At 44.7% G+C, this 26,462-nt stretch overlaps 2 protein-coding genes and 1 non-coding gene across 6 annotated transcripts in view; 2 read left to right on the top strand and 1 right to left on the bottom strand.

The window, feature by feature from the left end:
• Nucleotides 1–1,386: 1,386 nt before the first annotated feature.
• On the top strand, nucleotides 1,387–1,468 carry TRNAS-AGA (transfer RNA serine (anticodon AGA)). The gene has a single exon. It is a non-coding gene; the product is annotated as a tRNA-Ser (tRNA).
• A 204-nt stretch (nucleotides 1,469–1,672) lies between these two features.
• On the top strand, nucleotides 1,673–18,347 carry CFAP418 (cilia and flagella associated protein 418). 2 transcript variants are annotated; one of them, XM_068396263.1, is made up of 7 exons: nucleotides 1,673–1,803; nucleotides 3,355–3,454; nucleotides 5,346–5,416; nucleotides 5,997–6,062; nucleotides 6,886–6,981; nucleotides 9,187–9,318; nucleotides 18,001–18,347. In XM_068396263.1, exons 1-7 carry the CDS (start codon nucleotides 1,673–1,675, stop codon nucleotides 18,164–18,166), a joined length of 762 nt encoding a protein of 253 aa, XP_068252364.1. In that variant the 3' UTR covers nucleotides 18,167–18,347. The 2 variants fall into 2 exon arrangements, with proteins under 2 accessions (XP_068252364.1, XP_068252365.1); XM_068396264.1 differs by lacking the exon at nucleotides 18,001–18,347 and having other exon boundaries at nucleotides 9,187–9,747.
• Nucleotides 9,184–26,462, bottom strand: part of PLEKHF2 (pleckstrin homology and FYVE domain containing 2) — a 56,922-nt gene continuing 39,643 nt past the window's right edge. For all 3 annotated transcript variants that reach the window (XR_011047812.1, XR_011047814.1, XR_011047813.1), the window contains exons 2-5: nucleotides 23,946–24,022; nucleotides 21,696–21,829; nucleotides 16,468–16,533; nucleotides 9,184–10,033 (exon numbers count right to left, since the gene is read on the bottom strand). The gene's annotated coding sequence lies outside the window, so the exon portion shown is untranslated. The remainder of the gene's footprint in view (nucleotides 10,034–16,467; nucleotides 16,534–21,695; nucleotides 21,830–23,945; nucleotides 24,023–26,462) is intronic.

Below are 26,462 nucleotides of genomic sequence, written 5' to 3' on the forward strand. Positions count from 1 at the left end.
ATTTTCCAAGCCTGTGGGCTTCTGATCCTTTTTCAAATTACAGAGATGATAGCATACCAGGGAGAATTGTGATTAGTTTAAACTCTCCACAGCTGCAAGAGATGAATGTAAAAATTCCACCCAAAAATCCACCACTTCTGGATTGAATTTACCTACACGACACCGAGTCCTGACCAAGGGACCACTTAAAAGAGCTGGAGCAGCATCAACACTATTTAGTTTCTTCCATCACATCAGCCCAGGAAAGGCTCACAACTGTCCTACCCAACACATCTCCCCCAGCAGCACTGCCATGATAGAGGTTGGGATATTAACGGAGCCCCAGGATGTGTGGGGAGGAAAATGGAATGGTGAAATAAAAGCTTAAGCATGAGGGAATTCAAACAGGGCTTGCAACTCATTACTTGGAATACCAGGAGAATTGTAAAGCACCTTGTAACTAAGAGGCTTTGCTTGGAGCTGTTAAGGACTGCAGCCCCCGCTTCATCACGGGCTGACAAATTCTGAACGGTCTAGGCAACAGGGGGGTGCAAGCACTGAGCTGTCTGTCTCAGCTTTGTTTTGCTTAACAGGTGCTCTCTCTCTCTCTCAGGTGCTTCCTTGGGTTTCTAATCAAATATAATAATATAGAGCATTCACCTCCATCGTTTGTCTCGAAGCGTCAGCATTGACAACACTGGTGGTGCACCCACCTTGAGACCTTTGGCCTTCCATCTGAAGACAGAGGAGGCCAGACGACGCATTGGAGGACCAGTGGCTGACACCTCCTAAGACAGGCGAGACCCTGTTTCATGGGACTTTCCTCAAAAACGCTAAATAAAGCGCAAAAAAAAAAAAAAAAATATCCCGCTTGCTTAAGTTGCCAGGTAGGAGGCAGCCCGGGGCCACAGCCGCTCCCTCAGTGCCCCGGCTCAAACGGTGGCCTGCTGCCCCCAGCCCAGCACTGCCAGAGCCTGCCCCGAGTTCCCCAAGCGCTGTAGGAGCCCTGTGTTTGGGAGCGTACCTGTTTTTAAGGGGACTAGGGCCATTCTCTCATCAAGTGTTTCTAATCTACACAAAACGAACAGGCTCCTCCCGCAGGACTTAGCGAAGTATAACCATTTCTTTTTGCTCTAAACAGACCGATACACACCATACTGAACTATATTACAAATACATTAAGCGTAAACTCTCTCTATGTCTTTCACTCCGCCCCGTGAGGAGACATGCCCTAAATACCAAATCAAAATCCTCAGTTTCCCTGATTCGTTCCTGACGGCGGCCCCGCCGTGCCCCTGCGGCCGTTCGGCGGCAGCTGGCCGAGGCGGGGCGGCCCGGCCCGGCCCGGCCCGCGCAGCAGCCCGGGTGATTACATCTAGTATGGCCGGAAAACGCATTCACGCAGGTGTAGTCGTGGCCGAGTGGTTAAGGCGATGGACTAGAAATCCATTGGGGTCTCCCCGCGCAGGTTCGAATCCTGCCGACTACGATCACAGCCTTGTGGGGTGTGGATTTTTTTTCCCCCCGTTCACTCCCGTCTCCCGAAGGTGGCGGGGCGGGCCGGGGACCCGACTGCAAACGAGCTCCCCAGGCGGCCCACAAGCGCTCCCCCCAGCCCGCCGGGCGCGGAGGCTCCGCCCCTGCCGGCGCCGGGCGGTGCGGGGCCGCCTTGGCAACTGCGGGCGGCGGCAAGATGGCGGACGACTTGGACCGGTTACTGGATGAAGTAGAGAGGCGGCTCAGCCGCCTGCCGGCGGGGGACGCGGCGGGCGGCCACCGGCACGGCGACGGGGAGGAGGAGGATAAGGCGGCGGCGGAGGGCAGGTTAGCGGTCCCGCATCGGTCCCGGCGCCCTCACGCACCTCCCTGCCGGGGGAGCGGCCGATGGCGCGCAGCCCGCCCCTCCCCCGCCCTGTGAGGCGGGAGGTGGTCGGCGTCCGGCGAGACCCCCCAGGAACCGAAAATGCCGGGGTTCGGGAGCCGAAACACCGGCCGGTGGACCACGACTATCCCCTGTCGTGCTTATTTTTAAACACCCAAGTCGTGTGCCAGCGAGTTACTTCAGATAGTCTTTGTCTCTTGGGAGTATCCCAACCTCGGATTAAATATGGCGTTAACAGCCGCACTAATTTGCTTGTGAGTTAAGATCAGGGATTACTCAGCTCTGTAACTGACCTCGTGATGTATATAAAATGTGGATAAATCTTGCAATTTAGAGCAAGAAGAATTTTAGCAATAGTATTATCAAACATTTTATTCTGTTGATACTTCAGTCATTTATGAATTCTGTTCATACTACTTCTATTAACTGTATCTTCTACAGAAAGCACTTAATTTACACTCTACACTCGGTGTATCCACCTCAAATTTCACAGTTTTCAAAATGGTGGTCTGAATACTGACAGGTTTGGTCATGACAGGGTCACTGCTGACAGACCCGCCAAGCGGGCTGCCACGTCGCTGCCTGCCCTCAGGTTTCATCCTGGCCCTCACAGGTGTCTTTGTCTGACCTCAGGTTTCCATCCCAGCCCTCAGGTTTCCATCCCAGTGCTCACAGGTGTCTCAGACTCCGGTTGGAAGGTCTGTGGACCAGAGGGGCATGGCCACATGTCTCCACAGGTGGGCTGCTGAGTGCTTACCCAACAGGCATCTTGGAGTCCCAGGCAAGGATCTTGAAGAGCCAAATGATGAATAAAAGACCAACAAGCCCCACTGCCTATGGCCATATTACTGGACTTCCGCGTTGTTTGCATAATACTTAGATAAGCACCTAAATTTAGTCAATCTAATTACAATATTTTAAAAAATCGCACAGTTTTCTTCTTAGGAGTAGTTTTGTTCGTGATTGGTTGATGCAGCAGTACTACAAGTCTCACTTTCTTTGTCAAAGAGCTAGCAAACAGCAGACTTGAGAGACAAGACTCCTCACTTGAGTGAAAGCAAAGTGCAGGTGATCTCTCTAAATGCATGCAATTTGGCAGGAATTCCTTCAGAACCCCTGCAGTGTATAATATGAGAACTCCCTCTGACCTTTTTATACTGCTGGTGAAGACTGATGTGAAAAATCAGGACTGTCCAGTCTCTTGCTCAGTAAGTGCACCATGGGTTATATTGTCATAGTTTTATTCAGGATTGGAAGTGGTTGGAAATAAAAGAAGCAAGCAAAAATAAGACCTGTGATGGGACAGTTCAACAGGGACTAAAAGGTGTCATCCTTCAGTTTACATCTGTCCAGTCATGATTTGGATGGCCTACCTTAGATACTACAGAAATATTAGAGGAAAAAGGCTGTAACTAATTTTATGTTTTAATTTACAATTCTTAGAGCTGCTCTGGTCATGCTACATTAGGAAGACTGATTTGTTTGTTTTTCAGATCAGCTAAACTGTTAATAAGTGCTGGCAGCAGTGAAGAAGATATAGACGACATTATTGATGAAATTTGTAATGACAGCAGCTTTGACAAAACACCTCTGGTGAGTAGGAGCACCATAAACTAAAACTGTTTTAAAAGCAAAAAAAATGATCTAAAACAAGCTGTAGGATAAACTTGGAAAATAAAGCAGAAAGGAAAATGCAACAATCCTATAGTGAGGAACAGGAGAGAGAGAAAGAGATGGTCTTACCTAGGCAGTAACAGGCAATTAAAGGAAATGCTAGTTCAGGATAGAGCAAAGTGTCAAATAACACAGAATCACAGAATTGTTGAGGTTGGCAGGACCTGTGGAGGCCATCTGGTCCAACCACCTGCTCAAGCAGGGCTACCTAGAGCTGGTTGCCCAGGTCCATGTCCAGACAGCTTTTGGGTGTCTCTAAGGATGGAGGCTACAGCCTCTCTAAGTAACCTGTTCCAGTGTTTGACCACCCTCACAAGAAGTAAAGAAGTTTCTTCATATGTTTAACTGGAATTTCTTGTATTTCAGTTTGTGCCCATTGCATTTTCTCCTGTCAGTGGGCCCCACTGAGAAGAGTCTGGCTATGTCTTCTTTATTCTTCCCCGTCATGTGTTTTTATACATTCATAATATTCTACTGACCCTTGTCTTCTCCAAGCTAAACAATTTCATCTTTCTTAGCCTCTACTTGTATGTCAGATGGTCTAAGTCCTTAAATCACCATTGTGTCCATGTTTCTTTTGTACTGGGCACAGCAATGTGAAACATGTCTGTGAGGCCATATGTGGAGTACTGTGTCCAGTTCTGGGCTCCCCAGTACAAGAGAGAGATGGAGCTACTGGAGAGCCTCCAGCAAAGGGCCATGGAGATGATTAAGAGACTGGAGTATCTCATATAAGGAGAGGCTGAGAGAGCTGGGACTGTTCAGACTGGAGAAGAGAATATTCCAGGAGGATCTTATCAATGTGTGTAAATACCTGATGAGTGGAGTAAAGAAGGGGCCAGACTCTCCTCTGTAGTGCCTAGTGACAGGACAAGAGCTAATGGGCACAAACTGAAACCCATGAAATTCCATCTGTACACAAGAAAACACTTTTTTACTGCAAGGGCGGTCAAACACTGGGACAGGCTGCCCAGAGAGGTTGTGGACTCTCCATCTGTGGAGATTTTCAAAACCCAACTGGACACAGTGCTGGGCAAGCTGCTGAAGCTGACCCTGCTTTGAGCAGGAGGGTTGGCCTAGATGATCTCAAGAGGTGCCTTCCAACCAAAATGATTCTGTGATTCTGTCTCACCAGTGCTGAGTAGAGAGGAAGGATCACCTCCCACGCTCTGCTGGCAACGTCCCTCCTAATGTAGCCCAGGATGCTGTTGGCCTTCTGATCATCTTTGTGGCCCTCCTCTGGAGGGCCAGAGATGGTCTCTCACTCAGACATGTCAGTAAATTTGTATAATTTTATCATTTTATATCCCTAGGACTTCTCATTTAGGATCTAGATTTCTAGTATTCTAGAATTCAAATAAACCAGTTTATGTGCAGCAAATAAGAAATTTTTCAAAGACACTTTATCTTTTTTAATAATAAAGTCCTTGATGTGTTTTCAGTAAAACAAAAGCTCAAAAACATTGAGGGAGAAGGTTCCTAAATTAAAACTGTTTTTAAAAGCAAAATTATTAAAAAGAGGGCATGAAATACTAAGTCTTGATTGTAAAGTTGAAGCAATCACGTGGTGTTGAATTCCTTCAGGCAGAGCTGGGAATTCAGTATGGGAAGAGAAGCCTCGTTCCTCATTTATCTGTTACTTCAGCATCTTTTGTCTCAAAGAGCCTCACAGAAACCTGAGCAAGAAAATTCCCAAATTCTTAGTCCCCTTCTGTGATTGAGATTTTCTGGCTCCTGCTTATTAAGTAAAACAGAATATTGTTACCTTGCTGTAATGCTGCCTTTTATTCTTTGATTGCTTTTTAAATAGAAATTGAAGTCTAACTCTGCAAGTCTCACACCTGAAAGCAATAGTGCTGTTGTACAGGCTTACAGGAAAAGGTAAGTGAAAAGTGTTTTGGCTAGTTGAGCATAGCTTGATTATAGCTTGTTGTCACTCTAATAATATTGCTGCTGTTTAATCTGTGTCGACATTAACTAAGAAAGAAACTGAGTATTTAGAGAAGCATTCTTTTTAAAGAAAAACAAAGATAAACAGAGATAATTTTGAAGAATTACTGATGTGCGTTCGTGTGTTCAAAATTATTTATTTTAAATTTATTAATTATTTAAGTTATTGAACAAGAGCTTCCTTTGCCTTATGGATGTATACATTTATCAAATGCTGCAATATATAGTCCATGTATATTTTGTATACAGAATAGTTGTTAGAGTTTTACTTTGAACACCTTGGTAACACCTTGGTAACACCTTGGTAACACCTTGGTAACACCTTGGTAACATTCTGTGATTCTGTAATGGAAATCTTAAAATTCTATAGTTTGTAAGCATTTGGATGCTTTGCCTATATTTAATAAATATTACTTTAGAAATACCATGCTGTTAAACTAGGAGAAGCATTGTACTACTTTCTGCAAAATGTTTTGCTATAATTTAATTTTTTTTAATGAAATCCATATAGATGCTGTCCAGTGTACCTCGGTGGAAGCTCTTCACCATATGGCATAGGAACAAATATTTCAAAAAGGTAGGAAACATGAAAAAAAAGAGTTCTACTTGGTGTATCATCGTTTTTATTCACAACTGTGTTTCCGTGGTGGTACCAAGTTCTGCGTTGGAACTGGACAGGACAGCCTTATATTGATCTAAACATGCGGCTGCCTGTAACTGCAGTTGAAGTCAGCTGGTCCCTTCCAGTCCTCTGTTGTTGGCCGCTAGATCTTTTGTTCATTTGAGGAGTTGTAAGAGGTGTGCAAATGAGACATGAGACTCCAAAAATCAGTAACATGGAGTTAAGGAAATCGCTGCTGTATTGTTATTTTTCCCTTCCTCTCTTCAGCTTTCTGTGTGATGCCGAGTGACTTAAATCAGTGGGCTGGTTTAAGTCATCCCAGAGCCTTAACTGAAAATAGCCAGAGTGCTTTGCAACTGCAGCTGAACTTAGTAGGAGAGGTACTTTAAAGATTTATCCCCAACATCCTATAGAACATCATTGCATTTCCATGTGGGATTTTTTCTAGTAAGTAATTACACACTTGATGCATATTTGGATGCTGGTCAGGTGTCATACCAGTGCCATACCAGTGAGCAAAACCAAAGAGAATATACCAAGAAAATATCAGTTTATTTTATGTGTTCAGCGAGGTTAGGAACCTGTAAAAATAATACACGATCATATATTTAAAACACATACCATAAAGGATGTGCCAGAGATGTAAAAAAATTAAGATTACAGGGTAACCTTGCTTCTAGTATTTCTGAGTGAGCTCTGTACTTTAAAACAGTTGTGCTCTGTGTAGTTTCTCTGATTGTAGTAAGCTCTTGGAGCTTTCTGTTCCTTTTTGGACCAGAACGTGTGATCAACTACGTTGTACTGCTTGCGACTTCCGTGTGTCACTTTTCAATGACTACATCTGGGATCAGTCCTGTGATTATCTTTTTTTCAGGTATGTCTGAGGTGGGTTTGGTATTAGTATTGTGTTACTGTGCTTTGGGGCTTGATAGGAATGGGAAAGATGAAAAGTCCTGAGCACTCCTGTGTTACCTAAAAAGGAGTGTGTGTGCAACCTGTTCTGTGATCAGGTGGGAAAGTCTGCAGGGAGAGGGATGCAACATCTCCCATAATCTGTTTTCATGCCTTTCCATTTCTTCCCCATCACTCTCCCTCTCTGCTTTTAAAAAGAATTCAAGTTTCATGGATCAAAAGGCAACTTTACTGCTGAAATAAGCAGATAATCTGTGTGATGGGTTGGCCTCTGGTGTGCCATTGCAGGATGCCTACAAAATGAATGCAGACTGTTCAGCATGTACGTCTCGCAGTGCCTTCAGTCATACAGACTATGATTGTTTCAAGTCAGGTTTTTTTTTCCAGTATCAAGTATTATACTGTCGTGTTCAGTGAAAATCAAATGGTTTGATTTCTTAACAGACTTTTTTTTTGAAGCAAGGTTTGATTAAATGGAGTGGTGGGATTTTTGTTTTCTTCCTATATTGTGATGTCTTTGACTTTAATTATTTTAATTTTTTTTAAAGACTTAAAATTAAGGAGTTCTGATTTCCATTTTCTCTAAAACTGTATCTAATGTGAAGACTTAGTGAAGGATAGTGTAGTAGGCATGCTCCTAATACAGACATCAGATTTGGATTCCTCTTATTTTGGTAAAGTCTCTGTATGTGCCTGTTAACTGATGGAGATGGTGGATGTGTTCAGAGTATGTGCTTGGCCACTGCGAGGTGTGGCAGCTGGCGTAGAACAGTAATGGATAAATCGTCTCCTTTTCCATTATTTTTCTTGTATTACATGTTAGGTTTTTCCTGTGTTTTCCTTACAGTTTCAAAATTTGTATTTCTTTTTGAATACAAATCTTATTTTCCCGTTCATAGAATCATAGAATGTTAGGGATTGGAAGGGACCTCTGGAGATCGAGTCCAACACCCCTGCCAGAGCAGGACCAGTCTAGGGCAGGTTACACAGGAACGCATCCAGGCAGGTCTTGAAAGTCTCCAGAGAAGGAGACTCCACAATCTCTCTGGGGAGCCTGTTCCTGTGCTCTAGCTTGCATCCATTGCCCCTTGTCCTATCGCAGGGCACAAGTGAAAAGAGGTTGCGCCTTTCCTCTTGACACCCAGCCCTCATATATTTATACACATTAATCAGATCCCCTCTCAGTCTTCTCCAGACTAAAAAGCCCCAGGTCTCTCAACCTTTCCTCATAACCGTTATTAAAAGCAGCATTAAAAATACAGTGCTGCACTAGTCTCCTGAGATGAGTTTGGTAGCTGGAAAGATTAAATAAAAAGGTAATTCTTTTATTTACTCAAAGTCTGAATTATTCTGCTTCTGAGATCTTGAAATTAATAATTTAAAAAAAAAGACATGAAAGGCATTAGTATCAGATACTTGTAACATTGATTAAAATCTGTAATCTTTAGCAAGATATTTAGCTATTTATTTTGACTTCCCTGAATTTTAAAAAGCAACCTTGAAGATTAAACATTTGCCTTCTATGAATAGGTGTTTGACCTCTTTTTCTAAAAATTCTTCCTTTGATGTTTATTTTGGGTTTTCTTTATTTAGCTGGGCTTGTTAATGTTGTTTTTGAGCAATTCAGTGGCCAGTAATTGATGGCCAGGAGGAGGTAATGAGAGCAGGGAAAGTTTTAAAATGCTTAATTTTCACTTGTTTTTTGAAACAACTTGTTTTTGTAATAGCCATGCTAATTTTTCATTTGTTATGGTTGAGGCTTGCACAGAAATTATTTGTGGTTTGATGTACATTCTTCCCTCTTATGGCCATTTCATTTCAGTCACTTTAACAGCCATCCTGAGTAACAGTTCCTGATGAGAAGTTTAACTCTTTTCTTCCCAACTCTTTCTCTGGAGGCTGACACAGGGTCTCTAAACCTGACAGAGAACATTGCTTACAAAAACATCAATCTTCAGTTGGTCTGAGAATACAGCAACTACGCACCAAGACTGCTCTCAGGAAAGGATTGTGTTCAAAACAGAATTTAAACATATCCCTAAATTCATTAATGACAGTGGTGCTCAGAAATGTTTTTAAGAGCTTTTCTGAATTAAAATGGCCTCATGAATCTTTTTTCTTTAAAAAAAAAAATGCATGATCCTAACTGAATTCACTTGATTGGCAGGAATAACATGCCTGAGCTCAGTAAACTAAGAGCGAAGATGGTAAAGAAGAAAGGAGCACGAGCATATGCTTGTCAGTGCAACTGGAGATCCATTGATGAATTAACTGACCTCCAAACAGACCAGCAGCTTCGGTGGGTTTGTGGTAAACATGCAGACTGAAGTCCTCTTGTGTGTGGTACCTACTTGTGTGGAAACAGGTTATAAACTCAATTTGGTTCCCATGCAGTTTTCTGAGAACAGATGGAAACCTGAATATTTGTATCTAGAAATAGATTATAACACCAAGGCTTCAACCTGAAAACTTTTTTTCAATTTAACTCTCTTGCAAGCAATATGGGGAGTTGAATTATTAGAAGAAACAACCAGTTTGGAGGGTTTCTGGAAGCTAAATGAGGTTAAAGTTCATACTCAGTAGTGTTAAAGAAAGGAAGAGGAAATCGACAGGTTTAGGTATGGGGCAGAGCACCTTGAGACTGTTCCTCGTAGTTAGCAGAGAGCCTTATTTCCCATGTCTGTAAAATCTTGGACTCAAAATGGTGGGTTGGGATGCAGCCATGACACACAAGCGTATGAATTTCTGCACAGAAATTAATACTGCTGTTCTGCTTTGCTTATAGCTGTTAATGAGCAAGTGGTTGTAGGTCTCTCAAAAAATTACTGCAAGATCAACTCTCACCTTGAACATTTCAGCACACCCCAAAACTTTACTTTCTTTTACCCACCAATAGCGAAAAACTGCAGTTGCTGGAAGTTTCCTTCCAGTTCCTACTGCTTTCTTCAAAGTATTTTCTGCTGACTAAAGACTTTTTACCACGGTGAATTTCTTGGATCTCCCTTCAGCCTTCCCTGCAAGAGGTGAACAAGTTATTGTGCAATTATTTAATATTGTGCAATTTTAAAGAAATTCTGAAGAATATATGACTCTTCTATCAATATTTTCAAGGGGAAAAAGGCTCAGGCTTTTAAAAGTGAGAAAATATATATCCCCACTGACATTCAAATTTGGATTTTTTTCAGTTTCACTTAGCTTTCACTTCAGTTTCACTTCAAAGTACTACATATTCAGAAAGTGTAACTGTCCTGTTTCAACACACTCCCTTCCCCTAGTAACATCATAAAACTGCTTCCAATATCACGTTACTTAGTGAACTGTCTTGCTTACAGTTAATGTCACTATAGTTTATGAGCTCTTTCTTTTCATTATGTATAAATAACACAGGAGGTGGATTTGCGGTTTGGGTGGGCAGAGAGGAAGGAAAGGATTACCAGTCCTGGCAATTACTACATTGAAAAGTGTCTCAAAATGGGAAGTCTGTCAGTACTTTTGCTATGCAGTATATGATATTCTACAGATAAATTAAAAACTACTTACTTTGTGCAGTGTGCCTGGGAGGCCTGGCAGTGCTTACATACACAGTGCTTCGGTGCTCTAGAGTGCATGTTGCAGTGCCACATGTAGCCTTGCTAGTAGGCTCAGAGGTGACTTCGCTTTGGAAAGGTACAACTTGGCATGATGGTATAGACATATTTAGGGTCATGTATTGTTTTCAGTGCAACTGGTGTTTCAGGCTGAAGTTTCAACTGCTGGAGTCTGAAACTGCAGGTTCAGGAGACAGAGGGACCCAGAGACCAGTTGATTAATGCTCCATCAGCTACTGGCAGAGGTCTGCTTGCCTTTCTGTCCTTTGTGAAGAGATAGCCCTTGTGCAGACTGTAAGCAGTAAGTGTTCCTGGGTTTTCTTCAGGTGGGCCTGAGCGATTTCCATTCCCAGAGAACACTAGTGCTAATGGTAAGAGAAGAACCCAGCAACAGTATGTAATTTATTAACAAGTTCTAGAGAAGAATAAACCTACTTTCCATTCTTCTTCTTGAAGAAGAACACAGTTCAAAAAGTGCTGAGTTGCCTTGGCTTGCCGGTTCCAAGGCCTGTTGAAACCGATGACCAAGCACCCCACAGGATGCTCTTTTGGCCTGGATTTGCACTGGAACTTGTGCCACAATGTAGGGAACAAGTTAGGCTCGTGACTTCTGAGCAGGAAACAGGGAAGATCCTAACACCCATCTCAGTTCATGAGACCAAGTCTTATGTGACTTGGAAAAGGAGCATGTCTCCTGTACCCTGTTTTAAACAAGCCAACAGAAATAGTCACCCCCTCTGGAACAGTTTGCACTACCAAGCGTGGGGAGCAAATCGTGCAGAAACAAAAGTTCAAGACATCCGTTCTAGTGATTTTTATGACAAGAAGACAGCCTGCAGTGCTTGAAAAGTGGAGGCTAGGAAGGAATTGAGACAAAAGGCCTAAGAGTGTAGGAGAAGCAAACAGGCTTAATACCAATATCTATTAATGTTAGTCAGCATTTCTGCTAGGTCACCTCATCCCTCAGTCTTGTTACAGCCTAGAGAGTTGAGCTCACTTTCTGTGTAGAGATTGTCATCAGGCGATTGTGTCACTAACGCCATTAAGTGCACTCCAAGCACTGAAAATGTTCAAAGATAATCTTAATTGTAAATGTAAGTGGAAACCTGTGCATTCCCGTGAAATCATCATGTTTGTTCAAGTGTGGTTACTTGTTTCTGGCCTTGGTCAGAACAGTGGGATATGACAACACTTTGTCAAAGTGAAGTTTTAAACAGGTGCAGAAATAGTGCTTATTGTATTGGTTTTCATTACAGAATTTAGCATATTTCTAGATCTGAGAACAGTTACTGTGTCATTAAATATAATTATTTTGTTGGAAAGAGGAGTGGTATTAAGTATTTGATTTCCCTTCCTTTGCTTCCTTCAGTTACATGTTACAAACCACTCCAAAGTCCTCAAATGAAAAGAATGTAAAGAAAGGTAAAATTAGAGCTTCAGTGTTCATTTGATGAAGGTATTGTAAGATTGCACAAGGTTTTCAAGATGCAGCCCAGACCCTAAGTGATATTTCCGTGTCAGTTATCTGAGATAGCAAGGATCATGTTAAGAGTTTTGTTTAAGAATGCCATTCAGCTGTTGTCAAACGGAAGTACTGGAGAAGAGTTTTGCTAAGTATAAATGTGACCATTGTTTTCCTCCAGTTTTTTGCTTTGGAAGAAATAATACCATTTCTGTTTGTGAAATGGGGAAGGTGAAAACTTGAGACTTTCCTTTTGCTTGGGTGGTATGCTTGGAAATTTTCTAGCCTGCAGCATTAAGCTGTAGCAGATCCCTCAACAAAACAAAAGCAATGAAGGATGACAAAATGAGAATCCACACAAAAGCATTCGCTTGGAAATGTAGTCAGTGGTTTAATGTCATACCAACTTTTCTAAACCTGTGTTCCTGCAGTACTTCTGGATAGGAATCCAATCCAGATGTACATAGTACATTTTGAGAGCTTCTCTTTATCAAATGTTAATGTGCTGTTCTAACTATATCTTACTTGTTTTACCTGTGAACTATGGAAGGTGTCCAACCCAGATGCTGTATATAGCTCAGAAGGCCAATTATTAAGGAACTTGCCCTGCCATAAAATTTTAACTTACAGAAGCAGAAGAGCATTACATATTGCAAGCTCTGGACTGTATAAAATTGAATCAAGATTTTGTTTTTCTGAACACTCATTTCAGTTTTGTACTGAAGGTATCCTGCAAATGCTGGGTGCTGGAAGCTGCCACTTGGTGAAAGACTGCTCACTTCTCTTGTTTCCTACCTGTGAGTCTTTGGGTCATGTAACCAGCACAGGTGGTAGTCACACAACAGGAGAGGGGCTGGGTTGGGAGCTGTGTAGGCAAATTTTTCTTACTGCCAGGCTCTTTTTGCACAAGACCTGACGAATTTTGTCTGTTGTGTGACACCAAATAACTGCAGACAGGCCAACCTGGAAGGGCATGGAGTAAAGCAGTGTTGGGTGCTGCTCGTTTGTGAGGGCCACATATGCTGCCTGGGACTTGACAGGTGTGCTTCGAGGAAAGTATTTTTCAATTGTCGACACTTCAATAAAATGAAAAGTTGGAACAAATCTGAACTGTGCATTGGGTAAATTCTATTGTGTTGTTCCTGTCCAAGAGAAGCCTTCTGAAAATGATGTAGGACCGTGTTTTCTCTGTCAGAAGGGTTATGAAATGCCCTTAATACAGAAACATTGTCCAGTTCATAAGAAACAGTAAGTACTGTTGTGTGTGTTTTCTCATATCAGTGGGGATGTAGCAAATACCTGAGAAGTAAATGAGCTTTAATGTTCTTTACCAGATAACATGAGGAGAGCACATTAAATTATAGAGAGCTCAAAAAGGTGGATGCATTTACCAGATGTCTCGGATATTTACCCAGGATAAAAGATGGAGCCAGTTGCTGTGAGAGGTGGCATCTAGCTAAATTTCTTGCAGACTGGGATGCTGGTACCTTTGTGTATCAGTCAAGGCAGGTTATCACTAGCATCATACCGGTCACTTAAAAGTGGGAGATCAACCAAGGAATCACAGCATTTGCTGTCCCCTGGATCTTGCTGTAGAAAACTGTTCTTAGTACCAAGAAGTTGCTCTACAACAAATCTTGTTTCTCCATCATGAAGAAATGCTGTGTGGCCTTCATTAGTCACAGACACAAATATTTCCTGTACTCCATTCTGAATTTGGACTCCAGATGTTGGTGCTGTCTGGGCAGTAATTACTTCCCAGATTTAGTGGGCAGTGTGGACTCGGTGAGAACACACCAAAAACACGCACTGCCTCAGGAGTACTCCTGACTTACCCCCCTTACAACTTGCAGTGTCACAGTGCACCGTTAGAAGGTAGTGTCCGTATACGTTTAATTCACGTTGACCACTTTTATTCTGTTGTGCTTTAATTTAGGGTAAAATGTGATTATACGAGCTGCTCTGCAGAGGGCAGAGCAACACCGCTGAGTGTTACACTTCGGGCTTCTGCTTCACTAAGACAAGCTCATACTTCTGTTTTCTGCAATAGTGAAGGGTTACATTAAACGGACCAAGACCTCTTGCATTTGTTTTCTAAAGGTGTAATTATAAGTGGGGTAGCCAGATCTGTGGCAACTCCATTTGATTTTTGTATGACTTCATCCAAATGGTCCTCAAGTGGTGGACCAATACTGAAGCAGATAAACTTTTTTAGCTGTTGGCTAAAGCAGCATAAAAAAATCTGTGTGTGTATATATGTATATATACACACATAAGTGTATGTATGTTTATCCTCTAACAACATCAGTGGAAGAACTCAGTTGCCTTTGGGATTTACCTTTCACTCTGCCCAAATTAATTTTCCCTGAAAATGTTGTGAAGCGGTTTTGGCAAGTAGAGGTTGTGTAGTTTAGGATGTCATAATGTCCAATACAAAATTTATATAGCACATCACCCAAGATGTTACAAGACGGCAGATCTTAAGAAGAAAATGGTAATAGGCCAAGATTTAGAATTACCAAAACATTGTTTCTATAGCAGAAAGCCATGCAGAAGACGGGAGAAGCTGCAGAGCAGTCTGAGTAATGGCAGGGAGAATCATCCAAAGACCTGCACCCTGCAGTTCATCAGCCATGAGCCCTGGCTAAGGTTTTGGGGAAAAGTGAGTTTTAAAAGGTGGTGCAGGCTGCACATTTGCAAACACTCTGCCTCCCATGAACACATACATACACACAGCGTGGTCCTTTCAGTCTGAACTCTCTGGTTCTTTGGAAATCCAGTCAGTGTGAATGCGCAAAGCAGATTTATAGGGGATGGAAGTAAATGGGATCTCCGATAACCAGCAAAGTCATGTCTATTTCTGTAGAAGGAATGAGGTGCTTTTAACTAGAAACACAAGCATACCTAAACCATGAAACTAGAGTTTGCTTATTTTACTGGTAAAAGAGGGAGTATCATCTAAATTTAGCCTAGTTACACCGTAGGTGAGTGATCTCTGTCACACTTTTTTTACTTCCTTCCTTGTAACAGGAGAAATAGTTGAACAAAAAGTTTTAGGAAAGAGGAACAAGCAAGATGAGTGGCACACTGCGAGAGGTTGCCTGTAGAAAAGTTTTGTGAAAACATTTTTTTCAGGCAAGAAATAAGCCATTGGTTTTTGTTTGCTTCTAAACTAAAGAAGCCACACGTAAGTGAAAGAAACAAAACCAGCATGCTGTAGGGAGAAGTTCAAATGCCCACAAACCATTTGCCCAAAGCAAGGACAAAACTTCATATGGGAGGTGTCCTTTCTAGGAGACTTTTAGGATTGCAATTTCAGGGGTTGGCCCAGAAGACAGGGGTGAATCCACCCCCCCTATCCACTGCCCTGCCGTCACTTCCATCCCAGGAACCTGAGCTGCATAGGGAAGCAAAGTGCAGGAGGGATTTCATCCTCAGACGGTGCCTGCCTGCTTCCACATGAGGATGGTGTGGAACAGGGGAGCTGAGTGTGGTTCATTTAGGTTTGGGGGTTTTTCCTCTAAAACTTGTGAGAAGAGTTTCCTGCAGTATTTTGAAAGCTGTTTCCTGGTGATAGTTTTAGATACAAGAGCTAAGCTGTTCAGATATTATATTTAGATATTATAGAGAGATATTATACCTAGATATAGGAGCTAGGATATTCAGGACTGCTAAAATCCTCTTAGCCAGTGGTTTATAACTGTTACTCAAATATAAGCAAATGATCTTGAAGTTTTTCATGAAAGCTTAGTGAAACTGAAACCCTTATAGCCTCACAGCTTATGCTAAAGAACTGGGAGGCAAAGAGAAGGAAGACATTTTCATACTTGTCAAACAAACATATAATATTCTAGCTCCAAGTACCTTAAATACATCTATTTTAAAATGTGGTTGTCTACAGAGGGGAAAAATATATTAACTAGCTCTTGAATGGTAGTAGGATATTTATAAACTAGCCATAGAATTTTTCAATCTCTATTTAAAGGCAAGCAATATGGCCTTACTCTAAGACAATGCAATATATGTGGTAGTAATTAAACACAGCGAGCGTACATCTTTCAGCTGCTGCAAAGACGCTTTGAAACACTCAGCAATCTGATCGTGCTTGGAAGCCTGTGTCCTGCCCGCCCTGATGTAAACAGCATTCACAGGAAGGCGGGAAGCAGCTACCCGGGACAGGAAGGTTGAATTTAGCATCAAACTCCTTATCTAGGCAGAGCGGGCTGCTCAGGATGCCGGTAAGAAAAAGCGTACAAATTGCTACAGCAGACTGTGATAGCTGCCTGGCCCTTCCTGGGAAGACCATTCACATCCATGTAATCAGGGTACAATCTTGCACGTGCAGATGGGTTTAGGAAGAGATTATATCCTGGGGCCAGTTATCCAAAATAATGCTTACCTTGGTGTATTAGGGTCTCATTCAGTCTTGGTTATCGTCACTTGCAGGAAGAGATTGATCTGCATGCTGAAATAGAAGGGTGTGTGTGTTTTAAAAATAAAAGCTTTATCATAGTAAGAGTTATTATTAGTCTTATTAGCCCTAAAGAAATACAAGCCTTTCCTGAATCCTAATATGCACTGCAATATCTGGTTTAATTTCTAGATTATAGGTTTTATATCAGAGCTGGCATAGCTCTGATTCCAACACTTTAGAGATAAAAGCTGTTGCAGCACTGTTTTACATGCTTGGAACCAGTGAGGCGTCTTGTTTACAAGTGGAAGATAAATGGCTTCAAAACATTCTTCGCAGTGTAATCGGTTGCTCATTAACGTATGATGCCAAGTTTTCTTTTGATTTCTGTGTGTATCTTGGGAAACCCATCTTCTCTGAGCCTACAGCACAGCAAGGCACCATTCAATCCATACATGCTCCTCAGTGGCTGAAATGAAGAGTTAACACAAAACTGTAGCATCCTCTGCATTGATTTTCCTATGAATGATGACTCTTATTTCTCCTGTCTTCCCCAAAGTATACTGCAAAATTATTTCAGATTTTCTCAAAACTTTATTCAAGGTAAGACTGAGACCTGGAAACGCTTTACAGCAGGCTTTTAATTGCATCTTCCCACATATGTCTGAAACACCTCTTTTTTTTTTTTCCATGCTAGATACATATTTAGTTCAATTCCAGTAAGGAAGGCTGGAAACAATTAAGCTATGAAAAAGGAGACTGGTATAAAAGAGCATACCCGTGTCCTGAACAGCAATAAAATATATCTGTCCTAGGTAATTGCAAAGAGAACATTCTGGATTTGAATTGCTAAAACAAGTTAAGCCAAGAAGATATTGGGGTCCATCTGTTCTGCAAACTGAATGTGGGTACGCCCATCACCCATCTCCTGGGCGCAGGAGGATACGGTGACACGACCGTCAGCAGTCTCAGCACCCAGAGTATCCAGCCAGGTGCTTCACGCCAAGGTTGTCGGTGTAAGCTAAAATCCTTAATCGCTCTGTTTTTGCAAAAGATTTTTTTCCCCTGTGGTATACTGGAAATCCCTCCTAAGACCTGGAGAGCATTACTTCTTTATAAAGAATATGTTTGTAAAGGGGATAATTTCCAGATGTCAAATTGTTTCTCAGACCTTGCAATAACAATTCACTACTTAGGGTTCTCAGCCAGTGCTGGGCATGTGGTTACCCTGGGTATTTTCAGGATCCATCGTAAGGCACATGACACCTTTAAATAGGGGAAAAACAAACAGCCTAATAGGCACCTCACGGCAGAGAGCACCTCATCAGGTTTGTCCCAACACATTCTCATGTCGTTGTTCGATAGGGTAACAGGCCATAAAAGAATGAAGCAGCTACTTTCCTTTTCTGACAGATGTTGCAAGTTATTCATATTTCCTGTTCTGCTATTTAAAGGACTAAGGGCTGAAAATGGGAGTTCATTAACTTGTCTGAAATGAAATATTTTCCTCTCTTTCTACAGCCACGTTCAAATGAATGACATAAACGTAGGCCTGGAAGGCACCTCCCAGGAGTGGGTAGTGCCTTCTGCCCTGAGACGGGGCTACCCGTACGGGAAGCTCAGGCTGAACCCTGGTGCAGGTTGCCACCAGAAAGCTCCCTCCAATCTGCAGGGGAGCTGGATATAGTATACGCCAAAGAAAGAGAGACCAGGAGTTTCTGTGCCAGCTGTCCAGTGGGTCCCAGGAGGAACACCCCTCTCTCCCTGCTGCGAGGGGCTGGGCTGTATTTTAGCCAAGAACAGAAGTACGTGCGAGAACGCAGGAGAACTGCAATAAGCTAACACCAGCGGTATTTAGGCACCGAATGCCTCTCTGTGTTTTTGACAATCTCCCCTTAACTGAGCACATTCACACTTCAACCATTTAAAAATAAAACATTGCTTCCCACACTCTCTTCTCTCCTGGCAGCTGTTGTTTTCTTTACAGACTTGAAACTATGCTTATTCATCCTTCAGAAAAAATCTTATCTCAGTCCAGACAGCCTGGGAAAATCTTAGGGCGCGCTTGCAATGCAGACTTTGAGGAAGTAAATTTAGTTTCTCAATGAGTCTAACCAACTCGACTGTTGCCTTTGACAACCATCCTTCTAAACTTTTGATGGAGGAAGCGCTTGCTGCTCTGGGACGTGCAGTCAAGCGCTGTGGACCCTAATGTAGCTTTGAGCTCCAGGAGGTCACAGGCCACATCTGAGAGGCCCAGGAAGGGTAACTAAGAAAAGCAAGTCTGTTGTCAGCAGCCTTAAACTTGCCGTGCTGGCGTGTGTACTGCTGGGGGAAAAAAATGTAAGGGTTTGCAGATTGAAAGAAAGGTTCTGAGAGCAAGGCCACAAGTTGGGCAGCAGCGGCTGTTGTGTTTTTCAAAATACAAAGGCCAAGTCTTCCTGAAATGCAAAGGTGTTTGCAGGAAAATCTTTTCACTCTAATATATTCTGACTCAGCACCAGTATGTAAACTACAGACCATGAACATGCTTGTGTACAAACGTCCTCACGTGAGTTCCTGCCATCCAGGTCAGTGTGGGTGAGCACTGAGGAGCCTGCTTACTGGAAAAGCACACCTGAGGAGCTCCCCTTGCTCTGCTAATTATACTCTAGGAAGCTTTGATGTACGGCACCAACCCAGCCTGCCAACTTCTGGGCTCCATTTTTTTCTTTGTGCACCTTAAATGCAAAGAAAGGGGCTCCCAGCAGGAGCTCCTCAGTGGTTGCTGCTGACGGAGGGTGCTGCATGGGAGATGAAAGCCAGCAGAGATCCTCCCACACATCCTCCTCCCCTAAATCCCACACAGGTAGCAGGGATTTGGGGCTCTACCTTGTAAGAAGAAGGAGTCTGTCAAGCCAGGAGTGCGCTGAGCCTGGGGAGGGCAGGTGCCAGCAGCCGGAGAGGGAGGAGGCAGGCTGCACTTTTTTAAAAGTTCAGGGAGTTCAGACAACGAGTACTCACAAGCATTACTTACCTTTTAAAATGCTAGCCATTAAAAAAAAAAAAATTAAAGATCACAGTAAGAATTAGAATAAGCTACAGCCACAGCCTTAAATCAGTTTAAATAAAATGTGGTCCTGACCCAGAGATTTTTACATCTTATAGCCTGGAGAAATTATCTTCATTTGATTCATAAAATAAATCAACATCATGCAAACAGCATCAGGAACTTAATAGTGTTGAGAGGAGTTGATGCTAAAATAAGGTACAGGGGCGCTGAAACGCCTCCCAGCAGGACAGCCTGACATGTGGTTGTGTAATGGGGATAAGTATGGTATTTCTTTGGAGCATTAACCTCAATTAAAGGATGAAATGGCTGGGCGGCTGGACAGGGATCAAGCGACACTCCTGGTCACTGCTGAGGCCTTGATAAGTATAGGAGAAATTGCAAGACCATCATTTAAATACAGAAACTCACTCAGGAGCGCATTTTTCTTGCAAGGGATTTCTTCTCCCTGCAGGACCAGGTCTGCTCTCAGGGCAGCTGCGGCTGGGGAGGAGGGGGTTCAAGGAGGTCTTCAGCATCCCCACCCCATTACACCTGCACCCAGCGCTTGGAGGGCACGGCTCCTGTCTGGCCCTGCTTACCCACGGGCTGCCGTGGCTGTCTGCAGAGCCGAGCGGTGCTTTCCAGGGATGGCAGCTCGACAGAGCGTTAGGGACTGATGCAAAACCAGTTTATTGTGTCTATTATGCAGCTGCTTTGGGAGTTACATACCTAAACTGTGCATCACGGTGGGAGAACGTTCCCCGCGCAATGCTGCTTGTTGTCAGTAATCCTCTCAACTCGCTGCTCAAAATACAGCGTGCAGCAGTTGCTGCCGTGCCATGGAAAAACGTGGTACGCATCAAAGTCACATAGAGCCTGATCTTCATCTGGGGTCAGGCCGTGTAACGCAGGGCAATGGCTGCCGCAGCCGGTCCATCCCGCCGGAGCCATTCCTTCCCATGAGAGCACAGGCAAGGCCACACATCGACAAGAGGCACTGCTTTAACTCCAGCACCCTTCAACAGGATTACTCCAGATTTTTCCTTGGGGACCTAAAAATCTGAATTTAGCCAACAGCACATACCCAAATGCCATTTGTTTGAGTTCAATCCACCGGCTTTGCTTCAGTTTGAGAGACATCTACAAGGAACAAACCTCTCCAAATGTTTTACAACTTCAAAATGGATTTTAAGATGCTACTGGCTGTGTAGGACCTGTAATACATTGTGCCCTTGCAGAACTGCCTTGTATCTGGCAAACAACACTGCGATCATCAGCACAAACTTAACCCTGTCATCTCCATGATAACACGCTAGATAGGCTTACTGCAAAGGCTGCCCACTGGGGTGGTATGAGCCTTCAGTAAAGGGAAGACTGGTCCTTGTGTAAGTATATTTTTAAAGCACATATTCAAATTATAGAAAAACAACAGTCAAAGATCCTGCCCACTAGATGAGGATTTTGAGGTTTCCAAGCGTTGGCTCGCCCTGTTTCCTCACTGGCCCCGGGCTGCCAGCTTTCCTCTGCTGCTGACGTTAATACAGACGTGGTTTTGTTGCAGTGACTTTCATGCTTATAACTTCTTGATGGGATGAGCAGGGCTGGCACACACATATCCCCTCAACCATCACCACTGCTAGTTTCTGGAGGTCTTCTGCTCTCAAAACCAGCTCCCAGAATTGTAACAGAATAAGACCTGAGTCAAATGGTGTTAACACGTGATTGCACACCAAAAAAAATCGTCCATTGCCACTGATTAAAGGCAACATGAAGGCATTTGGCTGATGTGCTCCCCTAAACTGATCCTGTGTCTGAGCACTAAAATATCCTCCAACTTAGGCAAGGCGAGCTGGCTCTCGGAGAGCTTCCCTCTAGGACCGGTTTAACGTGTGCTGGGGAACAACTGACGGTGCCTTCGCTTGGTTTCGAGTGTGCTGGTTACATCAGACCAGCTGGGATGATTTTGCATCATCCCTTTCAGCTCTGTCTAGAGTTAGGAAGCCAGAAATAAGAACTGTCATCCAGAATTTGATACTCTCCTAAGGAAACTAGTTTGAATTATACCTCAGGAGCTTATCTAAATGTAGAATTGCATTAATTCAATGAAACAATTAAACTAATTGAAGCTTTTGCAAAACACTGTGCACGTACTCCCGCTTGCATTTTAACCAGGTGTCTTTCATACCTGTCTCCACCATCTCTTGCTCCAGTGGTTTTCAGTGTGTGCTTCCTCCACCTTCAGACAGGTCACCAAAAATAACTGAGAAAAGCAGTTTGGCAACAGGTTTGAATTCCTCTGGGGTAAGCACTGGAAAGTATCTGGGTGAAAGACAATTTTAAAAGATAAAAAAACACCAGCTTCTTTAGTTAGCTAAATGTACATGTAGCTAAAGCCTGGTGAAGACACCCGCCGCTCCCTGGGACAGTGCCGCCTCGGGAGCGATCTGGCCGGCCGTACCGCAGCACAGAGCAGAGGTGCTGCAGCAGGGCACTCGGTGGAGACCAAATAGCTGCAAGGTAGGATCCCACCCTGTCACTTATTTTCCCCATGCTGGGTGCTTCGAAAATCAAAAATCACAGCCACTGACCACCTCATCTCTGCTAAGGCCAGGGCTGCTCAGGTCCGCTGTGATCTCCAGAGCACCACTGGCCAGCTGCAAACCTGGTCCTTGCTCTCAGGTGACCAACCCCCAGCACACACAAGGCACTACATGGCACTGCCCTTCCCCCTGTCCCCTACCAAGAGATGTGCTCCTACAGGTAGGTCTGCAGAGATGTGCCCGCACTGCTGTGGTTTGGCGTTACAGGGAGCCCTCAGCCTTGCTGGCAGGTAGCAAGTTGAACCGAGCTACGTCTTTGGGGGAGATTTTGCATGCGTGATTTCTTGTTCAGTATTTTCCCACAGCTAAAATACCAAACATTGAGGCTGAAGGGTTTCGAGTCTGTGTTCATGCTGAAATGCAGTGGTTATTTTATAGAATTATTACTGTATGAAAGTGTACACTTCAGATCTCCTCTAAGGCAAATTCTGGGGTAGTGACATGTGGCAGGAAGGAGAAAGGCTTACTGGGGTTTCATCCCTTTTCATTCTTTAAACCACATTTTAAAATTATAGAAATCATAGAATCATAGACTCATAGAATGGTTTGGGTTGGAAGCATCCTTAAAGATCATGTAGTTCCAACCCCCCCTGCCACAGGCAGGGACACCTTTCCACTAGACCAGGTTGCTCAAAGCCCCATCCAGCCTGGTCTTGAACACTGGCAGGGAGGGGGCAGCCACAACTTCTCTGGGCAACCTGGTCCAGTGTCTCTTTCTCTTGTCTCTGGTATGCACCTCTGCTGCTCTCAGTCATTGGCTCAACGGCTATCCAAACAGTGACTTTTCCATGAGTCTTGTAGCCACATGGCCTGCACAAAAGGGTCCTCACTAAACGTGACCACAAGCAATGGGGCACTCAGAACAGAAAGTCTCTCTAGGACACAGCAGATGCATGGCCTATGGGATGCTCTGCCCACCACGCCTTACTTAGATGCTGCCACTGTGCAACTTTGGAAACGGCAACTTCAGGAACATGCTGGATGAATTATGTACAGGTTTGAGCTATTTCTGATTTCCACTGGGAAGACTCAGCTTGTAGAAGGAAAGCTCAGGTACTGGAGGAATGAGAAAAGTCAAAACCCCCTCGAAGCTACGGATCTTTGTTCATGACTTTGGTGCTCTACACTGCATGGAGATCCAATCCCTACTACAAGCAAAAATGAGACGATCAAAAATGTGAGGTGATCAAAAATGTGAGGTGAGTATTCCACTAAAAAAGAAAATAAAAGCCAGAGCCTGGACCTTTAAACCCCACATGTGCCTCTGCCAGGAAGGCCACGGCACTGCCAAACACCAGGAGCAGCAGCTAATACCCTTCCTGTATAACACCATTGTCATTGTTTTTTGTTGTTTTTTTTTTAATTTACTCAAAACCTAAGCTCTGTTCTGAAGCATCAGACTGCCGGAAAACACCTTCTAGTCCCATAGGGTGCTCATAACCAGGCAGGTGGGTGTAAAATGGCACCTCACACTGTGGGGGCTGAAGTGCCCTTCTCCAGTAGACGCTGCCCGCTTGCCAGACTGAAAGTACCACTGGACGAGGTGCCCTGGAACTGGGGAAAACTGCCTGCTGGGCTGGATCAGGCCCCGCTTCTGGCCTGGAATGCTCATCAATGCCTCTTTCAGAGCAACAAGTTTAGCACGAGACACCTGAGCAAACATCCCCGTGTTTCCAGGCTATTTGCATGTCCCGGGGTTTCGAGATGTCCCTCCCTTGCCTCCGCAGGTGCCCCCAGCTTGGCTGCACCCCGCTTCGCACACCACAGAAACAGGACCCACATCTTTACCCAAACCCACGTGGGTTTGAAGAAAGTTTAGCCTCACGGGTACTGACTGAGCTAGTCCTTGATGCTTCGGCTGCTCCGTTCTGCTCGGCGACACGAGCGCTGCTTTTTTCCATCAGGGAAATGGCTGTAGCAAAAGAAAAACAATCATTCTTTTGGTTTTCTTCCCCTCTTAAGAAGACTTTCAAAAAGCAGAGTTTCTGTGGCTTCAGCCTCAAACCCTTCTGAGGTCCCTTTCGACCGCAGCTTCTGCAAAGGCTCGCGTGCGCCGTGGGCGTTTGTTAGGGTGGTGGTCGCTGGTGGGTGCAAGGGGAAAGGCGGGTGCTGCATTTAGATCCCCATTTTCTGGGTAAGTAAAGACATGGCGAACAAGAGATGTTCCTCTCAGCTTTGTCCCCACCAGCGAGCCCCTTGCCCCGTGCCCTGCGCTGCCCTGAAGCTTTTATAAAGCTCATGCCTTTGCCAGTGTGGGACGTGGCAGGTGTAAATACTGAGAGCCGCTTTGGTCCGCTCAGAGGCTCTGCGAAGCATCCCTACGGCAGAGCTGCCATGGGTGGGTTGGTCTTACAGAGCTAGGGAATTGATTTTTTTTGTGCTGATATGACTTGGAGGGGGTAACACTGGGGGGGGAAAGTCTATGTGTCTGGAGAGGAGTGTAAAACTAGATGGCTTTGTCCAAAGTGAGGTCGGTCCGGAGAGGCCCGAGCATCCATGCAGGCCAAAATGGGGGACCTTATTTCCCCCATTGGAGAAGCTCATTCGGCAGGGGGCAGGAGATGCCAGTGAGGGGCAGGAGGCTGCAGCCAGCTGCTGCTTCCCATGCCATGAGGTTAATAACCCCATTTTCTCTAAGCGCTGTGAAAGACCAAAGACAGAATATACGTGCTTGCCATGCAGCCGCACGGGTATTGCGAGCTCAGGGGGGCCAAACTGCGCCCTAGCCTGGCTCTCCTGCCCATGGCTCCCAGCGGTGCCACCAGGCAGTGCCCACCTGGGGCTCAGCACCATCCCTGTGCCCCACAGGGATGGGACAGGGACTGGGAGCTGGCACGGATGCCATGCAAAGTGCCTGGAGGAGGGTGCTGTGGGCTGGCCCCGTGGCACCACACAACCGCCCGGGCAGCTCTGGCTCTCAGCCAGCCCCCGTGTCACACATGCCCTGCTCGATGGCCGCTATATTTAAAATTACCACCGCCTTCATGCTGAGACCACGGGGTCTTCTCTGACACCCAGCAGTGTCCCCTGCATTTGTAGGCCTGGCTGATTGTGAGCTCCATGAAGCACACGCTGTGCCAATTAGTGCTGATTACTGTTTACTCCCTGCATCCCTACCCACCTGCAGCAAGTTAAAATAAATGAACGATATTTAAATGATAGTGCATTTGTGATCCCTAGTAATTTCCCTTGAAGTAGTTATGATGAGCACATTAACTGGTACTAATTCATCATGCTGCTCATAATTTGGCCAGGATTCAGACAGGAGAACCTGTTTTCATAGCAGCTAATAAACGGTGGTTTATTGCTGTCCTACCAGGTGTCCCGTAGCTGCAGACTCCTTCCTAGCGCAGAAGCCATGAATGTCTACTTCTCTTGGCACGCGCGCTTGGTTAGAGAGACGATACTTTACAAATAGGCCAGGTTGGTTATGATTCAGCCCTAACCACCATAAACAGTCTTTCTCTTTCATCAAGGGAAAAATGGGTGGAGCAAGCATCTACCCATTGGTTCCACCTAATGCCACGCAGCTCAGGTGCATTGTTCACAGGCCTTGCCTTAAAACTTAGTGCAGGCTTAGGAAACCAAATTATACCATGACCTTGCTTATGCATCATGCTTACAGCCGTTTCAGGTTACACAGGCGCCCCGTGCTCCTGAGGTTCCCACTGAGACCGGACCTGCGATGGGGACTGGTCCAGCAGCACCAACGGGCTCCGACCCAGTCCCAGGCGTCGATGGCAAAGTGGGGAGCCGAGGGAAAAGAGGTTGGCAGGATCCCCAGGTCCACACAGGCAGTTGGGCTCTGTGCTTACCCCACCTCAGCAAGGCAGGAATTAAATTAAAACCTGGCTTATGAAGGCTGCGTGGGCTCTGCTGGCTCACGCCAGGATGTTAGATGAGGGGGCTCATCTTGTCAGCCAGAGAAATGGAAAGGCTGGGAGAGGAAGCCAGGGCTGAGAGTTCCATCCCACTCTTGCCAGCACACCCAAATGCTGGAAGGGAACATGCTCGCCCAGTGACCGAGCAGAAACCGCTTACAGGGATGGCGAGGGGATTTGCTTGTCAGTGAGCCCCTGTAATTTGAAAGGGTTTGTCCTGGTGCGAGCGAGGACAGTGGGCACGTACCCCTAGGGGATGCGGGAGAGCTTGCCAAGTCCCTCCTTATGGCTAAAGATGCTAAGCTTCTGCTTTTGATGATCAGAGGGCTGGAGCACCTCTCCTATGAAGACAGGCTGAGAGAGTTGGGGCTCTTCAGCCTGGAGAAGAGAAGGCTCCGGGGAGACCTTATAGCAGCCTTCCAGTACCTGAAGGGGGCCTACAAGAAAGTGGGAGAGGGGCTTTTTACAAGG

The sequence above is a fragment of the Nyctibius grandis genome, chromosome 3 (assembly GCF_013368605.1).
Source record: "Nyctibius grandis isolate bNycGra1 chromosome 3, bNycGra1.pri, whole genome shotgun sequence".
Classification (NCBI taxonomy): domain Eukaryota; kingdom Metazoa; phylum Chordata; class Aves; order Nyctibiiformes; family Nyctibiidae; genus Nyctibius; species Nyctibius grandis.

Bases quoted from the DNA above. Each gene is read 5' to 3' on its own strand.
- CFAP418 (XM_068396263.1), top strand. From the start codon at position 1,673: ATGGCGGACGACTTGGACCGGTTACTGGATGAAGTAGAGAGGCGGCTC. The intron at 1,804-3,354 runs GTTAGCGGTCCC...TTTGTTTTTCAG, and splicing joins AAGGCGGCGGCGGAGGGCAG to ATCAGCTAAACTGTTAATAA. The intron at 3,455-5,345 runs GTGAGTAGGAGC...CTTTTTAAATAG, and splicing joins GCTTTGACAAAACACCTCTG to AAATTGAAGTCTAACTCTGC.